The 17,654-nt window shown below is 38.7% G+C and overlaps 3 protein-coding genes across 6 annotated transcripts in view; 2 read left to right on the forward strand and 1 right to left on the reverse strand.

Moving 5' to 3' along the window:
• ric1 (RIC1 homolog, RAB6A GEF complex partner 1) overlaps positions 1 to 5,816 on the reverse strand; it is a 51,979-nt gene extending 46,163 nt beyond the window's left edge. For both annotated transcript variants that reach the window (XM_014339805.2, XM_014339804.2), the window contains exon 1: positions 5,194 to 5,816. In XM_014339805.2, coding sequence (XP_014195291.1) covers positions 5,194 to 5,334 — 141 coding nt within the window. In that variant the 5' untranslated portion in view covers positions 5,335 to 5,816. The remainder of the gene's footprint in view (positions 1 to 5,193) is intronic.
• Positions 5,817 to 7,008: 1,192 nt separating this feature from the next.
• exosc2 (exosome component 2) lies at positions 7,009 to 11,292 on the forward strand. The gene is made up of 9 exons (XM_005941538.2): positions 7,009 to 7,176; positions 7,519 to 7,620; positions 7,713 to 7,758; positions 7,891 to 7,980; positions 8,128 to 8,193; positions 8,289 to 8,357; positions 8,885 to 9,061; positions 10,212 to 10,340; positions 10,900 to 11,292. Exons 1-9 carry the CDS (start codon positions 7,055 to 7,057, stop codon positions 10,978 to 10,980), a joined length of 882 nt encoding a protein of 293 aa, XP_005941600.1. The 5' UTR covers positions 7,009 to 7,054; the 3' UTR covers positions 10,981 to 11,292.
• A 1,914-nt stretch (positions 11,293 to 13,206) lies between these two features.
• Positions 13,207 to 17,654, forward strand: part of abl1 (c-abl oncogene 1, non-receptor tyrosine kinase) — a 33,032-nt gene continuing 28,584 nt past the window's right edge. The window contains exons 1-2 of one of the 3 annotated variants that reach the window (XM_005941537.3): positions 13,207 to 13,772; positions 14,516 to 14,870. In XM_005941537.3, the coding sequence (XP_005941599.1) occupies positions 14,744 to 14,870 (127 nt within the window). In that variant the 5' untranslated portion in view covers positions 13,207 to 13,772; positions 14,516 to 14,743. The remainder of the gene's footprint in view (positions 13,773 to 14,515; positions 14,871 to 17,654) is intronic. The other 2 variants (XM_014339809.2, XM_014339810.2) reach the window with 2 other exon arrangements.

Genomic DNA, 17,654 nt, shown 5'->3' on the forward strand with positions numbered 1-17,654 from the left:
GGCCCAGCTTAGTTTCCAACAATGGCGGCAGCTAGTTAGTTTTAATATTACTCTTATTATTCTTTCTGGGTCACAAAATAAACGTTTAACATATTTTCAGGCGAGAATGTAGCTGTGTAAACCTCAAATATCGGCTCAGTTTATCAGGACACCACATATTTTCAAAAGCGCTCCGACGTTTTCGGAGACGTCTGTTACCCACTAGCTCGATAGCTAGCCGGGGGCTAGGTCACTAGCGCCGTGAGAACACCGGACTCCCGGCAAATTGTTTTCAAACCCACCGCCGTCTTTCGCTGACTCAGGTTAAATATATATGAGTCACTTAGATAAATTAAAAATGTTGTTGTTTGGCTTTTTTTTTTTTAGTATTTTATTTGTTCCTGAGTAAATCGGTTTGGCTGAGATTAAAGTTATAGTTTTTACACAGCTGAATAAACGTCAAGCAGACAGCTGATTATCAGAAGTGTGAGATGCTGGAGAATATACTCCGGTGTCCTGTTATATTTTAGATAGCAAGGAGTTTATTAAACTTCTACCGAAACAATCTGCAAATTTCATTAAAATTGAATAAACTATCATCTTGTCTTTATTTTTAGTTAGCACCTTAAAAGCTTAAAGCTGTAAGCTAATGATAGTTATATAAGAGCAGATGCTGCTGGTGCAATAAGCTGTAGTTTTACGTCCAGTGGATGATGATCTGATTAGTCGACTAATCGCATAAATAATTTGTGACTAGTCGACTATCAAAATAATCGTTTGTGGCAGCCCTACTGTACAGCATACATCTATAATGACTTTAAAAAACAAGAACTGGGTGCACAAGGCTCTACAATATCTTTTAAATTGGCAAGACCAAGGCCTATTAAATTCTTTTAGTGATCATGAGTACAACTGGTGGTTCTTCTTTGGCAGCATAAAAATGATTTGTTTGATAGCACTCATTGGACTGACCAATACTCAGAACAATGGGGAATTCCAAGGAACTCAGTGATGACCTAACATTTACACAAGTTGACACAAGGAGCCATTGCTAAACAAATACATCTTTCAAAAAAAATGTACACAAATCCAAGTTACTTGAATGTGTCACCACTTTTCCAAAGGGACAGTTTAACCCCAATGACCTGAAAAATGCTGGAACACCAGCATCACTGTCCATAGTGAAGCAGGATTACATCAATGTGGACGACCAAGAAAGAAGCCCTTGATCCAAAATCAACACCTTCAAACTCTACTTAAATTTGCCTTCAGGAGCCAAACGCCTTCTGAAGAAAGTTTTATGTTCAGATGAGACACAATTATTTGGTTGCAATGACAACAGTTATGGTTGGAGGAGTAAAGGTGAAGCTTTCAAACCTGAGGACACTGTACCAACTATCAAAGATGGTGGTGGTAGCATCACGCTCTTGGGCTGTTTTGCTGCCCTTGGCAGATTGCACAAAGTGGATGGAATAACAAAGGAGGACTACCTCCAAATTCTTCAACTTCACTTTAACTCAAGAGTTAGACGGTCGAACTTTGGACACAGTTGGATGTTCCATTGTTCCAGGAAGACAATGATCCCAAACACACATCAAAATTGGTTTTGGAACAGATAAAAAAAGGCTAATATTAAACTTTTGGAATGGTCTTACCAAAGCCTTAACGTCGACCTTATAAACAATTTGTGAACTATGATTAAAAGCCATGGTTTGTACCTGGAAAATGATCAAATTAAATTAATTCTAGCAAATTCTGCCAAGAAGAGTGGTCAAATATCCAGCCAGAAAGATCCAGCTGGTCCAAGTCCAACTTGCTAAGGAATGTTTAACCAAACATAATGGGGATGTACTTACATATTTGAGCCAGTAAGTAAACCTTTAACCCTGTGTGATTTAAAGAAAATCCAAAATGACTTCAAAGTTCTGCATGTAATTCTCGTGTTTTAAAAGATGTATGCTGCACAATCACCCCGGGGGAGGGGGGGGGGAGAAGAACAAAAAACAAAACAAAAAAAAAAAAAAACAGTTCCGAGAAATCACTGCAAGCCCAAAGTTAGCATGACATTCATGCCTGATATCTGCATGTATACTTATAACCACAACTGTATGCTTGAGGCTACCACCCTTAGTTTACCTCACCTTATTCTCTCTACAGCAAAATAAGAACTAGCCTACAGCTTCAAAAAGAAAACCTGTATGTCCAACCAATAAATTTTCAAGTTTTAAAACAGCTGCTGAAGAGGAAAAAAAATGTGAAAAGATTTGGTTTCTTAAGATCAAGCATCTGGCACAGTATAATTCAACATTCAACAATAACAGTACAGAGCATCACCAATAATGGACGCTTGAGACTTGCTACAAAAGTATGACTGCCAATTGATTTTACTGCCAATTGAAGTGGTAATCGAGCTTTTTCATGTGTGGGCTTCACTCTGGTGACCTCTCTTGATTCAGTTAATCCTGTCCTTCCACTTGCACAATTAACACCACAATCATTGAAAACATTTTAAAAGTATGTATGGCGTCCCAGAGTGTTAAAGTAAGGCTGTTGAATCAGTTTTCAGTGAGATATAACAAGGATCATTATTACAGTAAAAACAGGACACTGGCTATGGTGAGGTAAAGCAGTAATGTAATTCTGCTGTGCAACTTTAATGCTGGTATCTACTCACTGTAATGAGACAACGGGCTTAACCATTCCTAACCTATTGTGTCGCTTTCGTAGAATTAAAATTTAATAATGCCAATGATACCTGAACCTGATGGAAACAGAAACCTATCTCCTCATTAGGAAAAGCAAAACTTACTTAAATAGAAGTAGCACACTGACATGTTGGAAGCTCAATAGCTTACTTTTGTCTTTCTACATCAACACACTGGATTTGAAAGGAAACCATCACAGTGAGGTTAGTCTTTACTTTTGGTACTTTCTGTCAGTCACCTGGCAAGACTGAAAACTACTAAGCCAAATTTTTGGTGCCATTTATTTGGTAGAATAATGATTCTATGAAAATGCTGACTTCTCCTTGGGAAAAACCCCTAACTTGCTCATTGCTAATCACAATATTGACAACATTAAAAATACCAAAAAAAAGATCCAAGTTAAATTGTATGGAAATAAAAGTTTGTGAACTTTTGTTTCCTTATTTTGTTTAAAAATCAAAATGATTTCTTCCTCTGGTAGCCCTGCAGTAGCCTAATGTTAGCCATCTGATAACCCCTAAGCTATACAGAAAAGTTGAAGGACACAATGGACTTAGTAGGGGTGACCAGCACATGTCAAGAGGAAGAAGTTCCTCCAATCGACATTCCTTTTCCTGGATGCCCCACGGATACTTGCAGGCACTCAGAACTCTTAAGAAAGAGGGGAAACAAAACAAGGTTGCATCCTGTGCAGGTCTCTGGAAATTAACTGTAACCCTGATCCATTGTTGCCACAACTCAATAATATTCAGACTGTGTGCATGTATCACAGACCGTTATAAACAATGTACACAAGAGCAGGTTATAAAAATCAATTATATGCTCCCTTTCCATGTCACCATGGCAAAAACGTCCAAATAAACAAGGCCAACAGAGAAGAATTCAAAATACTCTGTATGATGTTGATAAAGATACTGAAGAAGTACTAAAATGGAGGCACACCAAACAATTCATGACCCATTCCGCATTTCTATGGTATTGAAAGCTGAGCTTAGTGGGTAGAGAAGTTCCCTGGAAACAGTGAAAGAGAAACCACATCTACTCTCTGCATTTTTTTAAATTTTAGATTTAAAAAAAAAAAAAAGTGTGAAAAACAGGAATTAATATGATGAAGCTGCCACCATGTCAAACATCACCTGAATCCCACATGCAGTGACTCAAAATATATATTGAAATATACGTATTTTTTCTTATGCTGTTAGACTTCTTCAATTAACCCTTGTTTCAACAACTTATCAAGAAAGTCCTTGATGTTTTTATTTGCATTTCTTGGGAAGAAGAGATTGCCAATAAAGCATTCATGTGTTTGACAAGCTACTGACCTACCACTAATTTCTACAGTCTGTCCTTCCAAGTTCCATTTTGAATGTCACATCACTGGCATCACTATCTGTTCAGCCCTGTTTATGTTGTTACCACGCACCTCAAAGTCACTGCTCCCTTGGCTCTATACCAGCAGGTTCAGGAGTCAATTAAGCCAGATGTTTTAGATGTTGCAGTGCTCAGAGTTTGGTGTTTTGTTAAGAAACCAGCTGCAGCACAGCATGTTGGCACTTTTATAAACTTATTGGACCGCACCAATAAGTTTATAAATAGACAGAATTAACATTGACTGATTGGTTTAAGTCACTGTGAAATGTTCCTGTCATGTGACGCATTTGTGGCCATGACATACAAAATAAACAGCGAGATTATTGTGCTGAGATAAGTGTTGACATTTATTTTGTAACTGCGCTGCCTAAATTCCTGAAAACTACTGGTAAGCAAAACGTGTCATGGCATGTTTTGAACACTATTACAAATGTTTTGTTGACAGTAACTTAACCTTTGACCTGTATGTTGCTGGGTAAAACTGATGAGTAGAGCGGAGATAGCTGTACTTGGCTTAGGTGGTAGCGTAGGTGGTCTACCAATCTAAAGGTAGTGGACTGCTCCCTGACTCCTCCAAAGGTACTGACCCCCGCTATGTAGGCATCTGTATGAATGTGTGTAACACTTATAGTAAGAAAGTGTTTTGAATGCTCAACTGAGCAGAAAGGCACTATATAAGTACCAGTCCACCTACCAAAGTATACAATTTACTAACATTTGGGCAACTTTAAACTGAACTGCTATAAAGCGTCTATCAGGTGAACACCAATCCACTGTGGTTGAGTTTTGCTGTCAAATTATTGTTTTAACTTAAGTAATGAATGACACATCCACGTGTAATGATGTGTAACGAGTTCACCTGCCGTCTGATATCTGTGTACGTGGAACCCTCTGCCAACACATCAAGGTTAAAAAAAGAAAGAAGACGTAGTAGTTTGAGTTACTCATATGGGGACACCACAGTTTCTCCCCGTATTTATTTACGGTACTTAATAAAACATGAAGGGCAGCCGGCCAGGTTATCACCCTCTGCTGCAATGCGTTTGAAATGAAAACGGCACCAGATCACATCTTAGCTAGCGTTTTTTTGTTTTTGTTTTGTCAGCTGATTTCAAGACCGATCAGAGTTTCAACTCACCCGACTAAACCAAACGCTGAGCTGCGTCTCTGACAGCAGAGCGAAGTAAAAGCGCTGGGAGCTGGGCTGGATGTAGAAGGGCTCCTCTTCGCTCCTCAGCGGACAAAGCAGCCTCCGTGGCCAGCCGGTTAGAAAATACATGACGGCAAACTCACTCCGCCTCGGCGCAGCAGTGCCAAATAGTTTGTGGCCCCCTGTTCCTCCTTAAGTGCAATATTTAATCCAGGTGACTCATGAGCGGCTCCGGAAATACAAAAAAAATTATAAGGTATATACAAGCCAGTGTTGACACCGGTTAAGGGTACCATACACCTTCCAAACAGCCGAGTGAGGCTACACAGCTAGCCCGGGCTAGCGCTGGCTTTTCAACTTAAAGCTAATGAGAAGTCCAAGTGTAACCGAAAACAACAGCGCGCAAACCCGCAGCGTCACCATACGGCCCCAAACGGCGGGTTCAGACTCAAGAGCGGACCGATTAACTTCCACACCCGGTGCCGTGTGGGTTCTAGCGAAGTGTGGATGTGCGGTGTTTAGTAACAGCAAAGCGTCCAGTTTTCACTCCTCTGTGCCTCACCGTCGCCATCTTTCCAAGAGTCTGTCTGACCAAAAGCTGATTGGCTGCAACAGTGGAAGTTTGCGTCCTGTTGACATCTGACGTCACCGCTCCGTTGTGCGAATCCAGGTGGCGGTGTCGGCAGCTTGGCTCGATGCTGCCACCTGGTGGTGAAAATGGAAATGCCTGGGAAAAACAATTTCATAGGGGTGTGACTTAACTGCAGTCTATCTGACATCTTTTAATTGTAATACATTATTTTTCTTCTACTTTTAATTCTTCTTTTCATTATTATTATTTGCAACCATTGCACTGAATCCTGCAACCATAATCCACATTAGATTTGCTATGTTCTTTTTAAATCAACATATATCAACACAAGCTTTTAACCTAATTATTTAGAGCCTGTGCATCAGTTTTATCTCTTATATCCAGCTCATAAATCCATCCATGAAATGGCGCGCTATTTAGCAGAATAAAAGTATTATTGAAATAACATGGAATTTTAATCATGTTAGTGTATCATTCTTCCCATAATAATAAAATAAAATAAAGTTTGTGGAACAGGACTATGCTGAAGCACTCAGTGAGTGTTGATGGACAAGTAGAGAGAAGGTCAGGAGGAGTTGCACTGGGTCTTTGTGGAGCCAGAGAAAGGGTAGGTTTACAAGATGGATATATGACCTACTGTGTTGTATGGTTTGGAGATCACAGTGTCAACATAAAGACGGGAGACTGATCTGGAGGTGGCAGAGCTGAAGATAATGAGATTACCACTGGGAGTCCACCAAGATTAGAAATGAGTATATCAGAGAAATAGCTCAGGCTGAGTGGTTTGAAAAATAAGTCAAGAGAGGCAAGGCTGAGATGGTTTGGAGCGAAGGATAGCAGATATACGGGACAAAGGATGGAGCTGCCAGGCAGGAGGAAAACAGGAAGACCACAGAGAAGATTCATTCATGTAGTAAAGGAGGATGTGCAGTTGTTGTGATAGAGGAGGATGCTAGAGAGATGCAGGGAAGCAGCTAGAAGTTGTCAGCGGCTAAAGAAGGAAAAGAAGCAGTGTTTGTGAGTTTTCCTCCCCATAAACATTTACTGTTTATATATATATATCACTAACGCCACAGATATAAGACATGTATTTAATTTTTTTTAAACTTTATTTATTTATTTATTTACATTTTATTAGACTAGGTGCTTTTTAAAAGTAAATAAATACAACTAACGCGTCAGTAGGTGGCGGTAAAACTCTTATCAGTTCCGCAAACCGCCAAAAAAGTGAAGAGAAGAAGAAGCAAAGGAAGAAGCATGGCTGCAGATATGAGATTACCGACCATTAGAAAAACCGTGTCGCTATCAGCGTCTGCTTTTGACCGAAAAGATCTGGTCGTACCGGGGGATGTTATTACTTCAGACACTGGGTTCATGAGGTAGGTGTTGGTTTTATTTGAGTTATTATGGGAAATCAACCAAACACAGGAGTGTGCTGCTGTTCGGGTCTGTTTCAGGTATCTGGCTTGTAAAGGTAAATAAATAAAAGCTCCAGATGACAGCCAGTGCCATACTGAATTAGCAGGTGAGCATAAAGTCAGCCGGTCTCATTTGCAACCTTCTACACTGATACACAGTAAGTAAGGATAAGGACTCTAATCGGATAAACTGCCGCATTGTGTTGTGTGACCTCTGAATGCTGCACTTTACCCTTGTTTCTTTTTCTTTCTTTTTTTTGGCTGTTCTCTTCAGAACTAATGTTTGATACCGTCTGTCCGCAGGGGTCATGGCACCTACGTTGATGACGACAAGTTGACAGCTTCAGTCGCAGGAGAGGTGCAGAGGGTGGACAAACTCATCTGTGTCAGGCCACTTAAGACCAGGTGAGTGATTGAACTCTTAAACGGTCAAAGACTTAGATAGGCCTGTCATCTACATACTCATTCTTACATTGTAAAGTGTGCTTTGATTGCAGGTTTAATGGTGAGGTTGGAGATGTTGTGGTTGGCAGAATTACAGAGGTAATGCCTAGTATTTGTTCTCATATACAACCACTTTAGTTATAAGAAAAGACAGTGATTGCAGAAACTTGTTTTCATTTTGGTTCATTTTGGGGTTTTTTAAATTTTCTTCTTCTTCTTTAAAATGTATAGGTGCAGCAGAAAAGATGGAAGGTGGAGACAAACTCCCGACTGGACTCTGTCCTCTTGTTGTCTTCTGTAAACCTGCCAGGAGGAGAGTTGGTGAGATGGTAGAAAGTGTGATTCACTGGGAGAAGACAGCTTTGGCTGACGTATTAAAATTAATATTTGATCATCTTTCTTTCTTTCTTTCTTTCTTTCTGTCTTTCTTTCTTTCCTACCTACTTACTTACTTACTTACTTACTTAGAGGAGAAGATCAGCAGAAGATGAGCTGACCATGAGAGAATATCTTCAGGAGGGAGATCTCATCAGTGTAAGTCAGACTTCTCTATTATAATTTCTCACTGGCTTTCCAGTGATTTTATTCCCGGTTACATAATCTGTGTTGAACCTTTCTTGTGGTTTCAGGCAGAGGTGCAGTCTGTCTTCTCGGATGGAGCTCTTTCACTTCACACCCGTAGTTTAAAGTATGGAAAAGTAAGTTATTCCAGTGTACACAAAGATATGTGAAAAGGTAAAGGGCAAGTTTATTTATATAGCACATTACAAATGACCAGAGTTGATCAAAGTACTTCACAAGTAAGATGTCAGGGTTTTTTAAAGGCCGGAAAGTAGAAACTGAGCAAAGAAAAGTAAAAAGATCTATTATGGCAGATCTATTATGAAATAGAAACACATTCAAGAGACTCAGGGCAACAACTGAAAAGCTCAATGACCCCTATTTTTTTTTTTTTTTTTTTTTTTTTTTTTGATTAGCAGACCTCAGAGCTCTGACAGGAGTGTGGACATTAATAAGACCAGACAAATACGGGGGGGGCAGGCCAACCTATTCAGTATCCTAAAAACAATCAATAAAATATTCAAATTAACCCTAAAACTGACAGGATGCCAGTGAAGTCAAGCTAAAACTGGAGTAACTGTGTTAGCTCAATAATAAGAGTAACGATCGTTATTTTTATTTTCATTTAAACTAACACCCTGTCTCTACTTCCTCTGACTATCAGTTGGGTCAAGGAGTACTGGTCCAGCTTTCCCCTTCTCTGATCAAGAGGCAGAAAACTCATTTCCACAACCTGCCATGTGGCGCATCCATTATCCTGGGGAATAATGGCTTTGTGTGGTTGTATCCCACACCGGGCCAACAAGAGGAGGAAGCTGGGGGTTTCTACACCAGCCTTGAGGTAGGACACCACAAAAAACTGTATTCCATATTTTTATTACTGATCAATGGGCATATGAATTTGGAAAACAATTTCTTGTTGTTTTAGGAAATGTAGGAATTTCAAATTGATACAATCGGTGCATTTACTAAAAATGTTGGTTGACTTCAAATCTCAGTGGAATTGACCTCAAGGTCAAAGGTCAAGTTCTCTGAAAGGTTTGTCTACTCAGAAGCTGAGGGGTAGCACTGGTGGTTGCCCACATTTTTCCTTCTGCTTTCCCAAGTTTGGAAAAGTAATGGATACTAATTTAATGTTTGAGTATTGATTTAAGTACATTTACATCAAGATTGAAAGAACTATGTGTCAGTTTTCTCTGCACACAAATCGCAATAGTAGTTTTCAGCTTGGCTGCTAAAAGTTCACTGAGAGTATTGAGCTGTTCTTGTCTATCAGTAGGAGGATTCAACACACAGCCGTGCTTATAAAGAAAGTAACAAGAGACAGAAAAGCAAAAATGTATCAAAATATAGTTAATATATTGTATATTATATATCAAAAGGTAGTAAATTTAAAAATGTAATTTAAAATAAAGGTGTGCACTGAAAAACTAAGTAGAGAAAACATGTAGAGAACCTAAGCATTCAGCACAAGGAACAGTTTTATTTTTTTCTAAATGGAAAGGCCTGGTTGTAGTTTGCAAAATCAGTGAGAGTTCTGGAACAAATTTTTATGGACTGATGAACTAAAACTTGGAAAGAGGCTCGGGCATGCATGGCTGTCAATGGAACGGGAACGCTGCCATCCATTAATGATTTTTACTGCTCACACAAGTAGTGTTTTGTGTGCTTAGCTTCAACCAAATGCACAAACTTTCATCATTCAACCTAAAGGCAAGGCCAGAGCAACCAACTATTCCATCAAGTTGGGGCATCCTTGACTGTTTGAGTCAATCACCTTCGTGTGCCACACTCGGCTTGGTAAAAAAGCACCTTCAGCAACACGGGCTGAAGGCAGCTTCAGTCTGAAGGAGCATTAGAAAGACGTTTAAAAAAAAATGTTTGCAAGTTGAAGACTTGCAAGAGTATGTAATGATGCTCCGGATGCTTGTGGTTTACACCGTACACACAGAGCTTATTTGTTTGTGCATCTCTCATCTCTGGTTCCTCAGCCTGTCAGCCTGTCGGATCGAGAGGTCATTTCACGGTTGAGAAACTGCCTGCTGGCTTTGGCTGCGCACAAAGTCCTCCTGTACGACACCAGTGTTCTCTACTGCTACGAATCATCACTTCAGCACCAGGTAAGAATCACTCCAGTAAAAACCAGCCTTTGAAACTAAATTATTGACATTACTACAATTTAGTCATTTTTTGTTATAATGACACCTGTTGTTTCATGTTTGTAAACAATATGATTACAAAACTATTGCAACACCAGAAAACCCCCAACTCTTTTCTGTGTCATATTGTGCCACCTAGTGGTCATACTGTAATTCTCCAGCTCCTGGGCACCACTAGTGGAAAAAATACTGTGCAGTTCTCAACTTTGACTCGGCTGGTTTTGCAGTGTGGAACAGTCACGGTTGATTTCATTGCTCTTTGGGGTGGGGAACAAATGACTTAATCGCCCATGCGTCTCGCAAACACTACTCTTGCAATGATATCAGCATATCCACTATGTGGCACATTTTTCTTCTGTATTATATTTACAATCGAGCCAACCCATATAAAGTGTTACTGTGCACTCGCGCTCAAGCTGCAACTCGATAAAAACACTTTCTGTTACCATAAACACAGACTGAAAACATGTACATCCATGGGTGTATGTGGTTATGCTTTTGATTTATGTTGTCTCTGTAGGTGAAGGACATCTTAAAACCAGAGGTGATGGAGGAGATTGTAATGTTGACACAACAGAAGCTCTTGGAACAGGAGGGTTAAAGAGCCCAAAGCCTTGTCACAAGTCAAAATCACATCAGGCCAGCTGTGGACCCGACCACTGATCTGAAAGCTGAATTAGCTTTATTTTCTTAGAGATATAATTAAATTGTCAAAGTCCAACGTGTTTTATTAAAGGAAACCAGTATTATTGTTGGGTTGTTTTTAATAGCAAACGCAAGTGAAGTGTAACTCGTTCAATGTGTGCAGCATTCCAGCTATTCTAAAGTTTTACAAAATAATAGTCAATCTTTTTTTGTTTTTCATGTGAGATATATACTGTATACAATAAATTTTGTGATTTCTATAAATTTTCACTGCATCTCAGTGTGGTCTGTCTGTGAACAAGGAAAAAACGTATCTGGGAATCTTTATTGTTTGGGCTCTAGTTCTTACAGGATTTTTTTTTTTTTTTTTTTTTAATTAAAATATCAATATTGGGCAATTTTAAAAATCTGACATAGTAGCCAATATTTTTTTGTCTTCTTTCAGATACATGAAAAAGATTTATTGAAATTTTCCGTGTAGTTACTAATGACCCTTTACTAAGATTATGTGACGGTGCTGTTTAAAATGATATTTTTGTATCGTTGCAACAAGTTACACATTATTTATTTACACTCTTTAAAACTTTTGTTGGATCAGCTGGTTGTTCTGTTTGTGGTGTGCCAAACACATGTTGGCAATAGGAAAGTTTCAGAGTTGTGGAGCTCTTTCAGTCATGTTAATGTTAATTTATTAGACATTAATCTGATATATTGGTTAAGCTGATAAGAACAAACTTCTCACGTCAGCAGTAAAGGTTACGTATAATCACCATTTTAGTGGTTTTAATGGTGTCTGGAAATTGGTAGTTTTTAGTTATTATTTTAGGTTTGAGGGTATTCTTGCATAATCCATCCACTTTAAACGGCTCAATAATGGTGAAATGGGACTTTTCTTGAATAGATTGCTCCATAACCTCCTTTTCTTCTGTTTCACACATCCTTTGGTGGATTTGCTAATGTGCTAGGGGTCACTAGCTTGTAAAAATGTTTGAGCAGCTGGAACTCTATGATAAAATTCAGAAGTCATAGTTGACTCAGTAACTGCCCAAAGTGCCCAGTCACTGAGACAGTGGAAAAGCTAAAGCAAACCCAAACCATAATGTTTCCACCGCCATGATTCACAGTATGAGTATGGCTTTGGTATTTGCCACTTCACTGGTACTGTAAACTGTAGGTTTTTTTTTTTTTTGTTTTGTTTTTTTAAACTTTCTTTTTATTGTTTTTCTTTAAACACTATACAACAAAACAACAACAACAAAAAGATAAATACAACAAGTAGGATAACAAACAAAACAAAACATGTTGGATCTCTTTGTTTCTCGTTTGTGGTAATGAGGTATGTTTGTTGTTAATTTTGGGTGTTATAAAAAATCTAATTACATTTTCCAGCAGTGCAGTCTCCAGGCACGTGATGATGTTGTTGACTGCTGTATTTTCCAGGTTTGTGACCATTCCTCATCAGATATGTTCACTCCCACTGTAGTTTTAGTCTAATTTTCCTCCTGGACAATAAATGCTTTCCCTTGACACCTCTCATGTAGGTTAGATTTGTATAATATCTTTCTTGCGGTTGCAAGAATCCCTTGCTAACCCTGTGAAGAAAGTTTTCTTTTCTCTGCTTTTAGTGTCTTTAAGTTCCCTTAAAGTGGATAATTACAACACACCAGAACACAACAATATATATGTTAGAGATTTAAATTATGTAAATTCCTTTAGATCGTGTAAAATATATATTTATATACAAGCATAGGTTCACTCCCTACAGAGATCCTGATAACATGCCACCCCTGATTCTAATAAGTATTTCAAAGTGGGATAAATGTTGAGTTAGATGCTTTAAAACTGAGTAAAGTAACTAAATTTGTGTAATTTATCTGTAAGCACAGAATCGAGTGTTTTCATAGTTTGATATGCCAAAAATCATATATCCATACATATATCCTGAAGACAATTAGGCCTGGGCTAGATCATATTCTTGAGCAGCGAGTTCTTTATGGCTTTGATCAAATCCACCATTATATGTGTGGGTGGATGAACCTTTAACCTGTGTACCTTCAGCTTTCTCCCCTGTGTGAGCGTGCTCTCTCTGCCTCAGCGTGGCTGCAGTGTTGTTGCTCTCCCAGCACAACAAACCTTTGCTCTAGTCCTCCTGTGCTAGTCCACGCACGCACGTGACGTCGTACGTCGCCCCACCCACCCAGTAAACCACCTTGCGTATGGAAGTATGGCGGCCCCAGCTACAGAACTACTACTCGGCCAAAGTTTACTGCTGCGATTTTCACGTGAAAGCTATGAATAAGTACGAGAGCCAGGGGTTCGGTAACGAAGAGCTCGGCGACTGTGAACAGAGGAAAGGACTTGTAAAAAGAGTCGTCGCTCTCTGCCCGGCTGCGTTGCCTCGATTTGCCTTGATTGAAGTGCCTTTTAGTCCGGGTACCGCAGTGGAAGAAACTCCGCAAGACGTGAAAAGTGGACACGGAAGTTTGAAACCAACTGTGGCTTTGGAAAGACCAGCTGCAAAGTGTTGAAAGGGTGGCGGTCAAATCATGTTTTTGTGAGACGTTTAAGTGCACTTGTCGGCGGTTTCCCTACCAGCGAGCCAGCGACAGCCAACTGTTGCCTGCTTGGTGTGCATTTAAGGGTCTGGCGCTGCGTACCACCAGCAGACGTTGGTTAGCTTTCATGGCTATCTCCAACATTAGCTTAAGGTCGCCAGCTAACAAATCATATATATGTTTCTGTGACCGTGTAAGTTTCTGTAAACACTTGTTTTTACTCCCCACGGCGTTCGTAACTAGAGCAAAAGTTTGCTTTATCTGGCACATTTACTTCAGTGCCTGTTACTGATGATTAAATGATCTTTTTTATCATTTTTATTTTTTTTAAACTTTGGTATTCCAATAAAATAAGGGCAGTATTGTTATGGCTATCAATACTTGCTACTTTTCTTGCTTTTTCTCTCCGTGACTAGTTTTTAAGTCTAACACTTGGTAGTTTTTTTTTTGCATATCTATAATAGAATAAAATAGAATAGCCCTTTATTGTCATTGTACAATTAGTGCTCCACACCAACTGTGCGGAATAAAATGTAAATGGTAGATAGCAGGAATAAATATGAGTGTATCTTAACCTAGATTAGGGGTTTTAATAGCTATCTTTTTTATTTAAAGAGCCTTGAGGCAACTGATATTGTGTTTGGCGCTATATAGATAAAACTGAATTGAATAGACGGGCATTAAAATTAGAAAATTTAGCTGACGTTTAGGTTATATGCAACAGGGAAAAACTAATTTGTATAGAAAAGGAAACACCTGACATCACAATTAAAGTGGAACACAATAAAACTAAATGAGCAGTTAAGATTAGCTTGTGGTTTGTTATTTGGCACATAAACTACCAGTCAAATTAGTTCTTGTTTTATTTTGACTTTAGGGTCATATATCTTTGTGTTAAATGAAATCATCACTGAATCTTGTTTTATTTGTCTCTAGATCGCTGTGAAATGTCCTGTAAAGCACTCACACTCCATTAATGCATGATAAACAGAGACATACTGGAGCATCACTGATTTGTGCTGGTGACCTCCATCACCTAAATTCTGGGAGGGGAGTGCCCGAGCCAGGGGAACGGATTCTTTTCTTTTCCCAATCTCCTCTTTTCCTGGTGGGCAACTGAGTCCAGCTTGGACAGTCCCGGCTGCGGCCTGGCACCCTGCCCTTATGGGGCAGCAGCCGGGGAAGCTTGTAGGGGACCAGAGGAGACCCAGTTTGCCGGCCTTCATCAAGGGCTCGAAGAAGGAATCATCACGCCATGGGAACCAGCCCTGTAATGTTTTTGCTGTGCACGGTAAGATCAAATGTTTTTGTCACTTATTACGTTGACAGCAAATGGCTTTCCTAAAGTATAATAAATTTGCTCAGTAGGGGAAATTCTTGATTGTTGAAGTGTGCATGTGTGCATTTTGAAGCTTTTTTTTTTTTTTTTTTTTTTTTTGAATATCTTGTGTGGGCATTGGCCTGAAATCAAGCACAAAAAAATTCATTGTTATTTTTGACTCTGCCTGTGACAAACATTTTTTTAGCAGAATAAATCCCACAGTGAAAGTGCACTTACTGGAGCAACCACTGTACATATTAGCCAAAGCTAAAAATCGATTATGATCTGACTAATTAATCAATGAAGATAAAATAAATTGCTGTCCAGCTGCTATATTTATGTTCTTTTTAAATTTTACACACTTTGTGCATAAAAGACAGTATATTTTTAAAGCTCATTTTTAAGAAAAATGATGACATGTAGCTTGTATTTGATGGAAATCTATTAGTAAACATTACCAAATTAACTGTTTACTAATAGATTGAGGAGATGAGTTTACACTTGACCCTTTACAAGATGTAACTTAGTTTATTAAATGTGTGTTTATTATAATAATATAATAATATTGACCTCCACAGATGGAAGCAATGTTCTAATGTAATGTCATAAAAGTTTTTTGAGCTTCTTGGGCACAGAAATGCCTTTAAACCTTCAACACAGTCTTTAAAATATTTTTAGCAAATGTGTGCAGTATGCTGAGGGTTTTTCTGACTTTACGCTGTCAGACACACGAGATAAACTTTGAGTGACTGCTCATTGTCAACATGTCAAATCTTAACATGAGTGATCAGTCCAGGAATGTTTGGTAGTTTGGTTTAAAAAATATACTTCAATGATTAATGGAATATCAGAATAGTTGCATTGTTTCTCCACACCTTTGGGAGCCATGTTTGCCTCTGGGTAAGACTGGCATACTGTTGGTGCAGAGCTTCACCACGTATGGGAGAGAAGTCTTACCTGGGTGTGTGTCGTCTTTGTGGTTGGCGGGAAGTGTATCGTTTATGTCCATTTAAAGCCGTCTGATTTTGTTTCTGTTTTTCTGCTGGTTTGAGACTCTTGTTTTTTGTCCACATATTCGATCAGAGCAGACTTCCATAGTTTTAAACATTGCTTATGAAACACTGTCATGTCATGTATTACTTTGCCTCATGTTTCTGTCATTGCTAGCTTATTATTTTCCAGTTTGACTAGTAAAACTGTCTTTGTCTAAATGTGTTGCCCAGAATAGTTAAACCTAAAAAATAAAAAGGTGCAGGAAGGCTTGCACTCTGTTCGAGATCAAAAAAGAAATGTATGATAGTAGGATTTTTAATTTGCCCCTGTAAACTTTTTTAATTGGTCTTAAATTTTCTGCAGTGAGGGGTTCAGATCAAACAGGAAGTAGATTATTACTACATTAAGCATTTCTGTCTAAAGACCAGACATGCACTGATTGTGAAATTCATGGGTAATATCAGTGTTTAGAATATGGCTGATTGTCGATTCTGATGGGGTTTTTTGTGTTATGTTTCCTGTGAGGTATAAATGTTTATGAAACCTTTCAGCTCTCCACACGTTCTTTTAACATTTATACACCAGTGCAAAGTTATTAATCACTGGCATCTGTAAATGTCATTTTAGTGGTGAACTTTTGCAGTATTGATACTGGCTGATTCCTGGGTGCACCCCTATGTGAGGCATCAGTGGAAAGAGAGGTAAACAGATATTATCAGTGTAGAAGACAATTTTTCAAAGTAATGGAAGGGCTGCAGAAAAAAGATACTCATTATTATCAGAGATGCATCTTTTTTTAATTTAATTTTTAATATGATTTTTAATTAGTGGATGTGAATCATGCATCTAGCTAACTGATAGGTTAACCGAATGTGTCTTTAGCGTTGTGATTGCCTTGGCAGGATTGCTTTCCACTGACTCTAAAGCTTGCTTAACACAGTGGGGAACAGGACATCGAAGGTCATGCAAACAGAATGAAATTGTGTGCTGGTAAATGGATCGAATTTTGTAAAGGGTCACTGACATGGGATGCATTTGCTTTTCCTTTCTATCCCTTTCCTCTTGTGATGTGCAGGTTAGACCGTAAGAGGGGATGTGAGTCACAGTGCAAGAGGAGGGCAAGATCAACACATGATTTTATGTTTTGTTTTTTTCTTCCCGGTGAAGCAAACTAGTTAAAACTAGGATCTTTAGAACCATGCTGCTTCTCAGCAGGCAGGTTCAGACCTCTGCATGCAGCTGCTTGGGAAAGAGACAGAGGTAGTGAGGGGCAAGCAAAGACCTGTTTCTGTTCTTGGCACTTCTGCATGCTGTGTGTGTAGGTATGTACGGTGTTTAGGCATGGTTAGCTTGTACAGAACTATTCCATTTTTAGCTTTCACCATGTGTGTTTCAAATCGCAGTGTGTGTGTGTGCTTAAGTTAATCATACAACTGTGTAGTTCAATAATTAAAGTACATAGTTAGTTAACTGAAATGAATCTTAAAAACCAGAATATGGGGGAATTAACTGAAAAAAATCAATGACACTTAAATCCCAGCCCCCAAAGTAACTGAAACAATATTAAACATTTTAAAAACAACTAAAGTAATTTTTTGGTCTTGTTTTTCTCCCACTTCCTCCCATAATCCAAAGTAGGGATGACCAAAATTATTCAGTATTATTATCCTCCTTATTTACCTAAATTCAGAGCATCTCTAAGAAGAAAATAACATATATATTTAACTTAAAAATGCACCAAAACTCTTGCATTAATTATCC

The sequence above is a fragment of the Haplochromis burtoni genome, unplaced genomic scaffold (genome assembly GCF_018398535.1).
Source record: "Haplochromis burtoni strain Fernald_Lab_line unplaced genomic scaffold, NCSU_Asbu1 Contig_72, whole genome shotgun sequence".
Taxonomy (NCBI): domain Eukaryota; kingdom Metazoa; phylum Chordata; class Actinopteri; order Cichliformes; family Cichlidae; genus Haplochromis; species Haplochromis burtoni.